This window comes from Dermacentor andersoni, chromosome 1, assembly GCF_023375885.2.
Source record: "Dermacentor andersoni chromosome 1, qqDerAnde1_hic_scaffold, whole genome shotgun sequence".
Lineage (NCBI taxonomy): Eukaryota > Metazoa > Arthropoda > Arachnida > Ixodida > Ixodidae > Dermacentor > Dermacentor andersoni.
The window spans coordinates 270,568,970-270,584,294 of record NC_092814.1 but is presented as its reverse complement, the minus strand read 5'-3'; the positions used below and the strand labels follow the sequence as shown (position 1 = coordinate 270,584,294).

Here is a 15,325-nt window from a genome sequence, read left to right as displayed (position 1 = left end):
ATACCATTCTTCTGTAAAAACGCCTTGCTATCGAATTTAACAAAAGTTGCTGACAAGTAAAAAGATAAGTTTCATAAAACTCTCAGTCGAGAGGCCGCAACTACCTTGAAAAGAAGTCTCTCCTTGGCATTCAATAGCTTCCCGCCCTGCCACAAAAAGTTCTTCATGCGGAATAGAATTATACAGTCCTTCAATGTCCACAGAAAAGGCTGTGTTCGCTGTTAGCAGGCGTAAATCACTACGTTTGAACTGTCAATGCTGAAAGGGTCCTCAGTAGCAAGTGCTTTCAAGGAACGTTGCAAGAACATTCCAACAGGCTTCACAAACTTGGCCCCAAGAAGTGTGTAAGCACGTCATCTGTGTTCCTTACCAGGAAAGAGCTTTTATTTCTTGATGAGTGTAGACGTGTAAAGATAAGGTGTTGACCGTGTTTTTGTTATATTGTCCCTTGCGCATGTGTAGTATGGACTTGGGGGACGTAGTTTTCATGAACAAAGTTCAGTTGTTAGTCCTGCCACCTTCCTGTCACTTTGTCTATGTCTGCTTCTCGATTTTTTCTTCTTTCAAGTTTGCTGGCATTCTCCTAGTATAACCATGTACCAACTAGCCCAACAAGCCACTCTCATGAACATATTGTCCCGTGATAATTGCTTCTCCTCACTCTTAGTATGCTTCACCGCAGTACTTGGCGTATGCTTCATTGCGTTATAATGTGTGTTGAGGCGAAGTTGACTTTTGGGAACCACCATTATTCAACGTGCGCGAGCGCGCGCGCACATGCACGCACGCGCGCACACACACACACACACACTTTTTTCATCCACTTCCATTTACATTTATTTATCATTTCTTTAATTCAATTAAGAACTGCAGATACTTTCCCCTATGCTGTCCTTCGTATCATTGTTTGTTGGCTATTTATGATATGACTAATAAAAATCGGGCCCCTCGGTTTCCTTTCTTCTCCTTCATTACATGGCAAGGATCTCAAATCTGGCAGCTTTGATGCCTTCAGATTGCATGCGTAGGTTGTTTGACCAGTTGCCTTCACCCAAGAAGTTCACGTAGATGTGACGCCGGCGACAGAAAAGAAGGTTTCACATCCGCCGCCAAGGCTTGTGAGTGGTGGTGCTGGCTACCACTCCCGGGGTTAATCTTAGTGGATAATGTACCCCAGAAAGTGGATAGGAAAACTGCACCACGGTAGCTGAATTGGTAAGAGCATCACACGGAATCCAAAGAAATGGGTTGATATCCCACCTGTGGCCAGTTTTCTTCACCCACTTTCATATCCACTTATTTATAATTGCTTTAATTCAATTAAGAACTGCAGATAATTTCCCCCATGCTGTCCTTGGTATCATTGTATGTTGGCTTATGATATGACTAATAAAAAGTGGGCCCCTTGGTTTCCTTTTTTCTCGTTCATATCTATATATGTGGGATTGATAACACTTCTAAATCAGGTTCTGTGTAGTTTGAGCCACTGTAAAGAGATTTCATATAATCATTTGCATGTTGCCATCTGGCTTCTTACATACATAATGATAATTTTATTGGCTGAACATGGCTCAGTTGGTTGACGAGAAGAGGAACCCTCCTGCCAAATCCTTTGTTGGGCAGAAATTATATGTATTGATAGGTATAGCAACATGCAAGGGCAGTTTGGGATTCACTGCTTCTTTATGAACAGAGAAAATTGCCAGTGATGAGCTTGTGCCTTGGTGTGAAAAATGTTTTTTAGTGCCAATTTGGTGTTTATGTATGTTTTATGGACATCAGAAAAACTCATAGGAGGTTGTTTTGATTTCCCTTGATTTGTTGTAACTTGCCAGTTGTACAGAATGCAGTGTCATTGCTTATGTGACAAGCTTCCCATAATTTTAATCACTCCCTGCTCTTTGTCTCTCTCCTTCCTTTTTTCAGATAAAAGAGTTTGGAAAGGAAGTAAAGGCTTTGAAAGAAAAATCACTGAGCACAGTCATTGAGTCTGCCGGCAGTGATTCCGGCTTGATGGAAATGAAGAAGCTAGGCATTGACTTGGAGAACACTGCTGAGTGTTTGAAGAGTGACATGGAGGTTTGATTTCCTATAGCCTGCCTTTCTTGAAATTGTATTGTGCTTACCCCTTTCAGACGCTGATCATAATACAGTTAAAGGGACCATAACACTTCTGTCACCAGGACCCGGTAGAATGACAGGACATCCAACAGAACAGGACATGATGGACGACAACAGGACAGGATAGTGCACATCCTGTTGTTCTTCCTTAAACATTTCATTTAAGTGCTATGATCCCTATAACTGAATCAAATCAACTAGCCCAAATGTCGGCACTGCTAATCGTAACTTGCAGACAAAAAAAAAGTTTTTTTACAATAAACTGTTAAGTTGGCCTCAGTAAAATGATATAGGTCAGTGAAAACAAGGGCAGGATGTGCACAGGTCCTTGAAACTCTTGAAAAGCCCTTGAAAAGTATGTTTTCAAGGCCCTTGAAAGTTCTGGAATTCATTCTTTTTCTTGAAAGCCCTTGTATTTCTTGAGTAATACAGTAAACTGATTATGCAACTTGCTTCTTATGGTGGATTAGCGTGGACCTCGAAAACTTTCCATTTTAGGAACAATGGTAAAATAAAAATAAAAACGAAAAAAAAATTTTTTTTAAGGTTGAGTCGCATTCATCTTCATGCCTCACACCTTTGCCACACCCGTCTTTGTGCTGCACACCACACATGGCACGCCTTCATCGCACCTTCTCATGTCTCTGTCCCATCTCCCTACAACCCCTTCCCTGTCAGCACTGCTGACTCGTGTTTCGGAGGGGTGGAAGGAAGACGGAAGAAAGATGGGCAATGCGGTGAAATTCTGCTGCATTGGGTGCGTGGCACAAAGGCGGGTACAGCGGCTTGCTTTTTTAGTTTTTTTTTCTTTTTTAAGGTGGGTTTTGTTTTGCTTGTTCTTTCGGCACAACCACCCAGTAGCCAGATGCTATTGTTATTGATCCTCTTCGCGGCGATCCCGTGGGCGCTACCGTGTTTGATCACGTAGTGACGAGTGCATTGCTTGCCTCAACTGCCTCCATCGTCTCCGCATTTACAATGGGTGTGTATGACGCCGGTGCGGCTTAGCAAACCTCTGTTTCAGGAGATATCGTAGACGGTGACTGGGTGAACAACACGAAGCTTTGGCCACAGCTTCAGAGAACGTGCAGTTTAGAAGAAGCTATGTCTAAAGGGTGCGAGCAGCGTATATGGTGCTTGTTTTAAAAGTGAGGCTAACTATGTATTCCAAGCTGTCCAAACATTCCGCTCATGAATTGAATCAGGATTAGTGCGTTTTGCTCTTCGTTCTTTATTCGGCAAATATTTTGAAGCAGCGGCTTGTCACATTTCTGACTCGGTAAATTTTCTTGGTGCAGTCACTATCTGATTATTTCTGCCTAATCGCTTGTGGGTGTGCTCAATTCCAATAGATTTGTTCTTGCTGCACACAAGGCTTGAAATATGGCGGTTTTGTACATTGTAATACCTTGTAGCAAAGATGTATTATTGCTAGTAACTCGCTTACTCTTGTGGACCATCACAAAACATTCAGCTTCGACCATTCGTGCACTATCTGTATAGTCCGTCATTTATTGTGCGTATAGGGTGCACATATATTCAAGTGTGTGCCCATTCAGTTAGTGACACGTTAGAGATAGAGTGGGCGGAGGATTCCGTGCCAGTTAGGGTACATGTGTGTAGACACTCTGTGCAAAATGTACTATGACAAGAAGCAATGCCACCCGCCGTGGTTGCTCAGTGGCTATGGTGTTGGGCTGCTGAGCACGAGGTCGCGGGATCGAATCCCGGCCACGGCGGCCGCATTTCGATGGGGGCGAAATGCGAAAAACACCCGTGTACTTAGATTTAGGTGCATGTTAAAGAACCCCAGGTGGTCGAAATTTCCGGAGCCCTTCACTACGGCGTGCCTCATAATCAGAAAGTGGTTTTGGCACGTAAAACCCCATAATTTAATTTTAAAAAGCAATGCTATTCCTGTAACAGGTGTAGCCGAGCAGTTCCGAGAGGCAGACAGACTCTGCGGTCACCGTCAACGGTTACACCCAATCAACAGAAACCAACGACATGTACTGCAGCACGACCGTACACTCGGGATCACGCTTGCAACTGATCCCGTGGTGTTTATTTCCCATGCCTTTACAAGGTGGCGCAAGTGGCGCCATGCTACATACAGCCATCTAAAACGAAACCTTAACAGTCCTCCCCCCTTAGATCATTCAAGAAAAACATTACGTGGAGTAGCGCTGTACTGGCTTTCAGCTTCTGGCACTTCTTCGCAACTGAGGTGTGCTGCATACCGAGTTGGGACAGTTCACAGTAGTCTCTTCTGGGCCATTAGTCACGTTCACGGCTGGCTCCGAGTTTGCAGAAACAGCCGGATGAGTATCGCACACAGTTGTTGGACGGTAGGCGATGTCTGGTGTTGGAGGTTCAGGCTCCAATGGTCCCGCAGTTGGCACAGAGACTTCTTCGCGTTGAGGACATAGGTGGTCGCCGTGCTGTTACAGCACATCACTGAGCGCCGTCACTGAGGTATACGGTAGCTGCTGACTGACCTGTGGTGCTCACGACATGTGCAGGTAACCACAGTGGGCCTTGATGGAAGTTCTTTGCTAGTACATTGTCTTCCACATTCGGCAGTGGAGACCGGCACCGTCTGTCGGCATGCAGCTTCTGCTTGATCTTAAGCACGACTGAAGTGTGTAAACTTTGGCGAAGAACATCCAAAGGTGTCTTGAACGTCCTTCCCATGAGCATTTCACATGGTGCTGTGCCAGTAACCTCATGTAGTGTGGTTCTATAAGGAAAAATAACCTTGAAATTTGGGTTTGAAAGGATCCACAACTGCTCTTCTTGGTCTTGTTCTTGACAGTCTGTAGAACATGTTCTGCCGCACTGTTGGAAGCTGGATGGTACGGTGGTACAAGCATGCGACGTAGCCCATTCCATGTCAGGAGTTCCAAGTATTGCTCACTTGCAAAGGTGAGTCAATTATCAGACACAGTGACATCCGGCAGTCCATGCTGCGCAAATGCTCTACGCAATGCTGTGATGACAGCATCCGCTGATGTTGATGCCACTGGACAGACTTTGACCCATTTTGAATAGGTGTCAGTAATGATGAGAAATGTATGTCCCAAGAATGGGCCCCCAAAGTCAACGTGAAGCCTTGACCAAGGCCTCTGTGCAAGAGGCCAGGGTGTGTGCTGAATGCGTTGAGGCATACGCTGGTAAGCTTGGCATGTAGCACAACCCTTTACGCTCTTGGCGATGTCACCATCAATTTCCGGCCACTAGACATGGCTTCTGGCAGTCGACTTGCTTTTCTCAATGCCAGGGTGCTCAGCATGAAGAAGTGTCAGGACTTTGCCTTGCAGAGATTTTGGGATAACAACTCTGGAATCTTACAGCAAGCAACCTTCATGGAGGCTGGGTTCACTGCTCCTTGCTGTGAAGGAATTGCTCTCTGGTCTGACTAGAAGCCCTTCTCCTCGCAGGAGAGCAAGAACTATGTGACTCAGGAATCAATCATTTCTTGTAGCCAGTGCTTCAATGGCTGGTGACAAGAGTCTCGGGCATGCTTGTCCAAGCATGAAGATTTCAGCAGGTGCAGGCTGTTGGATACGGGACCTTTTCCTGGCATCCTTCGAGTTCACCAGACCACATCGAATCGCCGTCGCACCTAGTTAAGCTGCGTAGAAGTGCATCTACCACGTTCCCAAGGCGCAGCACGTCCAGAAAAGTTAGCGTCCCCCACCTCGTGCGCCGCATGTGGAGCTATTGTCCCACTGCTTGACTCTTCCCAAAAGAGTAGCGAGAGCCTGGCACAATTCCAGGTAAGCTGGGTCCTGAGCAATCTGCTTTGCGGCTCTGAAAGGTCACTCCAGAACGACGGCTGTAAGTCACCGTGAAGCCCTCGGAACCCCCATCTGCCTATTGGGACGGCGCTTGCAAACCCGGAGGGAACGACAGCTGTAATTCACCGTGAAGCCCTGGAAGCAACCCCACCATCTGCCTATTGTGACGGCAGTTGCAGACCAGAAGGGCACTACCGGGGGCAAGTCATTCCTCGGACAGTGAAGCCCATGGAGCGACCCCCTGAGCCGAATGTGACTGCACTCGCACGGGCGCCTACCATTGGCCGAAAATGGCGACACCTGAGCGGGCTCGACGATTGGCCGAACAGGACGTGACCTCGAGACACCGAAGGGGTTAAAATCCACAGCTTGGGAGCAGCAAGAAAGCATTCCTTCATTCATCTCTTTCGGGCTTCTTGCCACGGGCCGCAGCGTCCGACTTGCTGCCGGCCATCAATGACTTTTTTCACTGTTAATTTCTTTGTACTTCTTTCTCTTTTCGCTGTAAATAATGTAAATAAACCTCCAGTTTTAATTTCCTCAACCTCGGCCAACTCCCGCACTCAATGGCAAGGTCCAATATCTGGTTGACAGCGGTGGGTTTGTCCTCCAGATCCAGTAATTCAGATCAACGCTGTGTGTTGGCAGGGGTAACCTGTTGAGGGCATCGGCATGGCCCAAGTTCAGACCAGGCTTGTACTTGAGCTTGTACTTGTAAGCAGAAAGTTTCAGCGCCCATCTGACTAGTCATGGTGAAGCTTGTATAAGAATGGGCTTATGAGCACTCAAGAATCCCAGTAGTGGTTTATGATCCATGTAAGCGATCAAAGGAATGCCCCATAAGTACTGGTGGAACTTTTCAATGCCGAATACAAAGGCTAGTGCCTCTTTTAATTTGGCTATAGTTTTGCTCTGCACGAGAAAAACTTCTGGATGCAAAGGCAATGGGCAGTTCTCGACCATCAGGTTCTCGATGTGCCAAAACTGCACCAATCCCATATAGAGAAGCATCAGAACTGAGACACAGTGGCTTCTCTGGATCAAAATGTACTTAGACAGGAGCTGATGTTACCAACTGCTTCACTGTAGTGAATGCATCTTCTTGCCCTTTTCCCCACATCTATTTTTTCTCATTCGGGCGAAGCGAATGCAGAGGGCGGAAGCTTCCAAAAATGTTTGGAAGTAAACGCCTGTAGAAATTCACAAGCCCCAAAAAGCTTTGGAGTTTTTTGACGTCACAGGGTGCAGGTGCGTGAAGGATTGCAGATACGTTGCTTAAGTTTGGAGATAGCTCACCTTTGCTTGTTTATGATGTGCCCTAGGTAGTCCACCTGTGGCACGAAAATTGACACTTGTCGAAATTTAACTTGAGTCCAACATCACGAAGTTTAGAGAGAACAACACTAAGGTTGCGAAGGTGCTCTGAATTATTCAGACCAGTGACAAGAATGTCCTAAAAATATACTGCAATATGCGGCAGTCCTCGAAGAAGGTTCTCCATTTCTCTTTGGAATTGTCACGTGGTAGTGACGGTGAAGAAGGCAGCAAAGCTGTGAATGATGAAACTAGTGTTTTATTAGGCGAACCTGTGCCCTCAAAAGCAAGTTGCACTCAAAGAAAAGCGATAACAGCGAATACAGTCGGCGATCATCTGATCAGCGGGTCAAGCGTGTTGACTTCTTTACATCAGTCATCGAAGGTTCTAGAGTAATCGCTGGTGCTCGCGTGTCTTCCAGAATGCTCTACACCATTCACATGGCACGATGAAATCATATTGCACAAGGTTCGGTGACAACAGACAGCAGATAGAACCATCGATAACTTTAGAGAAACTTCCAATACATGCAGGCGCGTCCTGCGCTGTGCGATAATGTTTGTTAGGAGGTGAAACGTGGTCACCTGATAAAGATGAACAAGCACACATATCTATACCCCCTTCTTAAAACGCATCGTCACGATGCTACAAACATAATAGAGCGAAACACAAAAAGACGCTTATTAAACAATACTAACAAAGAAACAAAGTTGTAAGTAAGTAACACAGCCCATAAATAGAAGGTCCAGATTTATGCCGAAAGTCGAAGGCCCAAAGTTTGTTAGCACTGGTAGAACAGCTTAAGTTGCACGACATGGACTATTTCAGGTCGTGCATGGTGCCGCTGTGATAGCGAAATGCCATCTGGTACGACCTCATAGTCGAGTACGCCAATGCGTCGGATGATCTTGTAGGGTCCGAAATAACGGCGTAAAAGGCTTCTCGCTAAGTCCTCGGCATATTGGGGTGCAAACCCAAACACGATCGCCGGTCTGGTATTCGACGTAGCGTCATTAAAGATTGTAGTGTCAGCTGTTGGTCCTCTGCTGGTTCTTGATCCGCAGGCGGGCGAGCTGTCGGGCTTCTTCGGTGCGCTGGAGATAGGTGGCAACGTCAAGATTCTCTTCTTCGGTGACATGCGGCAGCATGGCGTCGCTCCTGCTGTAAATCAGTATGAACGGCATGATCTGTGTTGTTCCTTGCACCGCTATATTGTAAGCGAAGGTTACATGGGGTAGGACGGCATCCCAGGTCTTGTGTTCGATGTGGACGTACATTGCTAGCATGTCAGCTAGGGTTTTATTCAGGCGTTCCGTAAGACCATTTGCCTGCGGGTGGTAGGCAGTGTCCTCCTATGGCTTGTCTGGCTCGTATTGCAGAATGGCTTGGGTGAGCTCTGCTGTAAAGGCCGTTCCTCTGTTGGTGATGAGGACTTCTGAGGCACCATGTCAGGATGTTCTCGGCGAAGAATTTCGCCACTTCGGCTGCGCTACCTTTCGGCAGAGCTTTCATTTCAGCGAAGCGGGTGAGGTAGTCTGTCGCCACGACGATCCACTTATTTCCAGTTGTTGACATTGGAAAGGGCCCCAACAAGTCCATTCCAATCTGCTAAAATGGTCGGCAAGGAGGCCTGATAGGCTGTAGTAATCCCACTGGCCTTGTCGGTGGTGTCTTGCGTTGCTGACAGTCTCGGCATGTCTTGACGTCACGGGCAATGTCGGTGGTCAGGCACAGCCAGTAATACTTTTCCTGTATCCTCGATAGCGTCCGGGAGAATATGAAGTGCCCAGCAGTCGGATGGTCATGTAGGGCATGCAGTACTTCTGGACGCAGTACTGAGGGAACAACAAGAACGTACTTGGCGCGGACTGGTGAGAAATTCTTTACGAGCAGGTTGTTTTGAAGCGAGAACTAGGACAATCCTCGCTTAAATGCCCTAGGGACAACGTCGGTGGGCCCTTCCAAATGCTTGACGAGGCTTTTTAACTCCAGGACTGCTTGTTGCTGTTCAGCGAAGTGTTCTGCGCTTATTATTCCAAGGAAGGTGTCGCCATCCTCGTCATCTTGCGGCGGTGGGTCAATGGGGGTAATCGGCGTTGGAGTGTTTTTGTCCGGACTTCTAGGTTACAGTGATGCCACATTCTTGCAGTCTGAAGCTCCACCGCGCTAGCCGTCCTGAAGGGTCCCTTAAGTTCACTACCCAACAATGCGTGATGGTCCCTGACGACTTTGAATGGCCTGCCATATAGGTAAGGGCGAAATTTTGCTGTAGCTCAAACAATGGCGACGCATTCCTTTTCGATCATACAATAATTGCCTTCCACTTTTGAGAGCGACCAGCTAACGTAAGCTACCACCACTTCAAGTCCGTCTTTCCTCTGGACTAGGATGGCACCGAGGCCTAAGCTACTGGCGTCAGCGTGGATTTCTGTATCGGCTTCGTCGTCGAAGTACGCAAGTACTGGTGGCGAGTGCATGCGTCGTTTGAGTTCATGAAATGCGTCGGCCTGCGGCATTTCCCACTTGAACTCGACATCAGGGTTAGTTAGATGTGTCAGCGGCTCAGCGATGCATGAAATGTCCTTGACAAAGCGTCTGTAGTAGGCACACAGCCAAGGAATCTACGCACTGCCTTCTTGTCGATGGGCTGCTAGAACTTTGTGATGGCAGCTGTCCTATGCCCATGACTAACCCCCCTACTATCCCCACCCTTTACAAGCGATGGGCGATCATCGATGGGCGATGGGCCCTGCAAGCATATGGAACCCGTGAGGAGGGAGCCACCCTATCAGGCGCTTAACGCACTCCATTTCATTATGGCTCAATAAAGTTTCTTTCTCTCCCTTTAGAGCACTAGGCTGTGAGTGCGCTGCTTCCATAAGGGTTTGGAGAAGCTGTGCGGCTGTGGTGTGCAGCCGCGTTTGCTCCGGGCCAAGTGCGGCGGTCTGAGAGGGGCCAACCTGCACCTGATCTCCCTAATGCATGCCCGACCCTGAGGGGCCAGTAAACGGCATAGAGGAGAGCTGGGTTGCCACTCCGACAGTTGCATGCGGCATCACACGACTGGCAAACGGATGGACGGCGGAGCGGGGAGGCTCACGCACGTCGAAAATGTCGCCTAGCTGCGCATGAAGCAAGTGGTAGTCGGAAAGCGCCGCGACATTGTCCGCTGAGCGAGCTGGCTTGCGCTCGACATTGCCTACCAGCTGCGCTCGGGACAAGGAGAGGCCAGCAAGCGGTTCTGCACCAACAGTGAGGCAAGGAGGCTCCGCTGCGGTGCACTGGACATTGAACTGTGCTCGGGACAAAGAGGGGCCAGCAAGCGAGCTCGCGCCTACGGCAGAACGGGTAGTCTGCTCCGCGGCGAATCCATCGGAGAAAGGCGCTCGGGGCAAAGAAAGCCCGGTGAGCGAGTTTGTGCCAGCACCTAAGCGGGGCGGCTCCGCTACGGCACATGGGGTACTCAACTGTGCTCGGGACTTAAAGGGGCCAGCAAGCAGGAACTGCACGTTGGACGGGCTCGTTGGCACCTGCTCCGTGTGCGTCTCAAACAGTTGAGGAAACCCAAAACTGGCAAGGCTTGGATTAGGGTACACATCCGAGCGGTCAACATCACCAAGGGGCTGTCCAAAGAAGGGATCGCTCCCGGTGGCCAAAAGCAGAGGGTCATCAAGGCGAAAATACTTCATGCTGTCGGTGTTGTCCGCTTTAAAGGACATTAAGTCTGTAGCCAGGGGATCAAGCAGGAACAAGGGCCGTGAAGGGGCCTGCTCTGATGCCATGTCCAAACCAAGCGAGTTGGGCACCAGTTATTTGGAGATAAGTTTGCACAAGGCTCACCCTACGAGCGACAGTCAGGAAAGGGCACGATGCTCCTCCACTCTGCAACGCACAAAGGCGCTACGGCAGGGTTAGGGTTCGCAGACTCTCCGACGCAGCGCAGAGAAGGCTCCAGAGTCAGATCGCCAACAAATGCGGGTTTATTCACCCAAGAAACAGCACAGTGCGACAGTCACAGTGCTTACGGGCAAAGGCTCACCGCAAGACTGATTGATTACGCACGCCCGCTGCACTAGGGCTGGCCGGTAAGTGGTCCACCTAGCGCACAAGCGAGGAGTCGCAGGAGCAGAGGTCCCATGTAGCGAACTCGTTGCAGGCCTGTGAGCATCTGCCGCGGCGATGAAGTGCTCAGCGGAAGGGAGCTCTGGTGGAGAGGACGCTTGGAGGCCGCCACTCAAGAGGCCAATCGGGGCGCGTCTCGGTGACACTTGCTCATGCGGTGACTCGAGCTGAGGAAAGAGAAACACGGTTTGCACAGGAAGTTAGCTCCAGCGTAGTAGCCATGTCCGCCATGTTGCCGTTACGGCGGCGGTTCCCGGAGATCGAGCTAAGCACAACACACGAGCGGGTGGACGAGGCGCGGGGAGGCACATCGATCCCCACATTGGTGAGGTGGTTCCTCCACTTTCCAAGTGCTGTACAGCCACTCTGAAGCATTTCGTTGACTCTGCACCAAACCGCAACTTTGGCCGCCAGCTCCCGACCAAATGGTGCTGGTTAGGCCGAGCCAGCAGGGGTGTTGGGCGGCATGCCGGCGTGGAAAGCTTGCCCTTATTGTATGTTCGTACCCGTAGACGAATACCTGGAGGTCTGGCTTGAGGTGACGAACACAGACTATGCTGATGGCAGTGTGTGTGAAGCGAGGTTTACGAGTGATCAGCCAGCAACTACCACAAATGTGTAGCATTTTGTGTAGCAAGATTTGTGTAGCGCTGAATTATACCGCTAGTCATGTGTCTTTGTGTACAGCGAGCAAAATCGTGCGCTGTGCGACGCCATCAGCAGAAGTGCATAGCGCTGAGAAAAAAAAAAGAGAGGAGAAAGAAATATGAAGGCGGGGCCTGTGACGTATGCGTCACGCGATCCTCGAGGTTCGGTATGGAAAAATGCAGGGAAGGAATTTCCCTTGCGGAGTTTAAACTAAACGGGAGGAGTGGAGAGAGTATCTTGCTTGCCAGTGGAGCCCTCCTGCTGAAATCATGGGTTCGCGGCACTGAAATATTTCTATCTCTGCTAATAATGAGCAGATTTGAAAAATTTTTGCGGCAGAACGCTCCCTAGAGAACATGTAACAACTTCCAGCGTATAACCAAAATTTGTTATGGGGCCTGGTGAGGGGTTCTTTAAAAACTTATTACCTCTTTTCGATTCTGTTTTTCAGTCTTTAAGCCATTTTTTTGCTTACCAGTACCATTCAGCTCCAAAATTATATTTATCATTTTGCAATGCATCAATTATTGTTGCATGAGCTGCTGTCATGTTCCAGACCCTTAATGCACACCTAAACAATTTTAGTTGTTGCTGAAATAGCAGTTAGCATATTTAGTTCTTAACAGGGAGCATGTTTAGATAAGCAGCGGTGTGCCAGCAATCGGCCAATGGCTAGCCCATAGAATTTTCACATCCGTGTGCTGCATGGCTGTGAGCTGTGCTGTAGTACAATTATGTTGCTTATTCAACACATAAGCCATGTAAGGCATGAGTGGGCCACAAGTATGGCACCTCCTGTACAACTGCTCAATTTGAAAGCTAGGGTTCAGGTAGAAGTGGTTGCATAGGTCTACGTGCTGTCAGCTTCAAAGGTCTACAGAGTGCAGAACTTGGAAGAAAACTGCATCTCTCCATAACTTGTGTTTACTTCTTGTAATGAAGGGGCCAGATGGTGTTGTTACACACGCAGGTGCAATTTCCACCTTTCAGTACATCATTTGAACAGGACGCTGTTGAAATGTGTGGACGCTGTTTTGCCGCTGGAGCCTCGCAAATGTTTTCAAATTTGCTTTTTAGAAGCACCAAAAAAAGTCCTCTTAAGGTCCATTTGCACAAGTGGGCACCATGTGCTTGCAAAAGAGAAATTGGGCTGCTCAGAAACATGAATGTTTGCCCGTTATTTTTTATTTGGCAACAGACTTTTTTAAAACTGGAACTGCTTATCTGCTTCTGTGACCGAAAGTACAACCACCAGAATAAGATCTCTATGAAATGGCTATGTTTTTCTATATTATTATAAGCTAATAACAGGATTTTCCCCTGCTTTTACCGGCCACGGCCACGGCGGCCGCATTTCGATGGGGGTGAAATGCGAAAACACCCGTGTACTTAGATTTAGGTGCACGTTAAAGAACCCCAGGTGGTCGAAATTTCCGGAGTCCTCCACTACGGCGTGCCTCATAATCAGAAAGTGGTTTTGGCACGTAAAACCCCATAATTTAATTTTCTTTAATTTTTTTTGCTTTTACAGAAGACTCATGCAGATGTGCATGCCCTACGGAGCCTGGTGTTTGAGACCTTTGCACTGTTGGAAGAGGCTCGTACAAGGTACTTGCGAAACTGTGACCCTCAGTATGCGGGACTTCTTAGTGATCGAGGCCTGGACCCTGTCTCAGCCAGCCGATTGTCGGAGGCTCGGCGCCTGCAGCACTATGTTGAAGAACAGCTGCAGGAAGTACATGCACGCCTCGATCTAGACTGGAAGGAGCAGGTTGCCCAGCGCTACAACATGTAAGTCCTTTCTGCTACTCGTAAGAGTACCACACAAAACAGCTTTCTGGTTTTGATAGACCACACTGTAGTTGTGCACTCTTCAGAGTAATGATAAATTAATCTGTGTGAAGAAAAAGTTACAACCCAAATAAGTTACAAAGTATGCTAATTGTTTGTAAACAGTTGTATACAGGTGATCCCAATTATAACGATCCCATATTATGCGAACTTTCAGCTATGATGAACACACCCATAAAGTTCTGCAAGGATTCTGAGAGAGCAGTCCACTTATAACGACCCGGTGAGCCTGCTTAGTTCGATTACAACGAACAGATTGAACTGATTGTACAGCTAGGTGTGGCCATGTCTCGGTTAGCTAAGGGAAACCAGGAATGTCACATGGTAAGGCGCAGCCAATCAACGCATCACTTTTATCTTTATCCTATTTTTTTTTTTCCTTTCTGGCTGATAGATGTGTCCTCACAGCAGTTGCATCACATTGGCAATTATGGTTGTGCTGCATGTAGCAAAGTCAAGGATCTCAATCACTCTGAAGCAAAAAGGCAAGGGCTACAGTAAGCGATAAAGGCAAAGTTACGAAGAAGTTAACATTGCGCCCATAATGTTGAAGATCCCCTCTTAAATATTTTGTGAGCGCCAATATGTCAAATGTTCCCATCCATGGTCCTCTGATGCTTGCTAAAGTCAAGGATATTTGTCTCTCTTATGGGAAACTGCAAGAATAAGCTACTTTCGGAAAGCTGGCATTTCCTTCTGCTCGATCTCCACGAAAACCTAGTGCGGGACACCAGTTCAGCCTTGTGGACATTGCTGATGAGGAAAATTAGTGTAACACAAAAAAAATGCAGACAAGAAGGGAAACCAAAACAAACTCTACTCAACTGTTTAATTGCAGGAATGGTTTCGCATATACAGTAGAACCTCGCTCCTACTTTTTGGAAAAAGATTCTTTAAAAATATGTTAACCAGGAAAATGTACGATCCGAAGTCACTAAAAAAATTTGGCAGACTCAACTGTACTTGACACATACGTAATTTGAAGCGGTACGCGAATCTTTGCGTCATGAGACGGCCGAGGTGCGTCACTCTGGAGCCCAAGAAACTCAAGACTCACACATTGTCATTTTTCAAAGGCTTAGTATTTTTAGACCGCATGGGAAACTGAAATGTAATACGATGTCTACGATTCCGCCAGAGTGAAACACGATGCTCACTTCACTGCCTGCTGCAGGGAACGGCGAAGATCCTAGGTTATTACCTATTAAAAGCATGGAGTACACTTACAATCGCACTTTACCCCACGTGCTGTGAAACAGATAGGTGAAAATGAAAGCATATTTAGTGCCAGCAAACAAGGACGGAAGGCAGACGACACCACAATGCGCTAACTTCAACAACTTGATTTTCAGGAAATACACCTATATAACCCATGCACAGTGGCGCCACCTTATCCAAATCTTACTCATCCAAAAAAGCCGTCTCTTTATCAAACAAGTCGACTGAAGGGGCACTAACACACGTGTCA

The 15,325-nt window shown here is 47.8% G+C and overlaps 1 protein-coding gene across 4 annotated transcripts in view; it reads left to right on the top strand.

Annotated features, from left to right (window-relative positions):
- Nucleotides 1-15,325, top strand: part of Nup214 (nuclear pore complex protein Nup214) — a 356,899-nt gene that overhangs the window by 106,284 nt on the left and 235,290 nt on the right. For all 4 annotated transcript variants that reach the window (XM_055063139.2, XM_055063141.2, XM_050195519.3 and 1 more), the window contains exons 16-17: nucleotides 1,927-2,079; nucleotides 13,538-13,797. In XM_055063139.2, coding sequence (XP_054919114.1) covers nucleotides 1,927-2,079; nucleotides 13,538-13,797 — 413 coding nt within the window. The remainder of the gene's footprint in view (nucleotides 1-1,926; nucleotides 2,080-13,537; nucleotides 13,798-15,325) is intronic.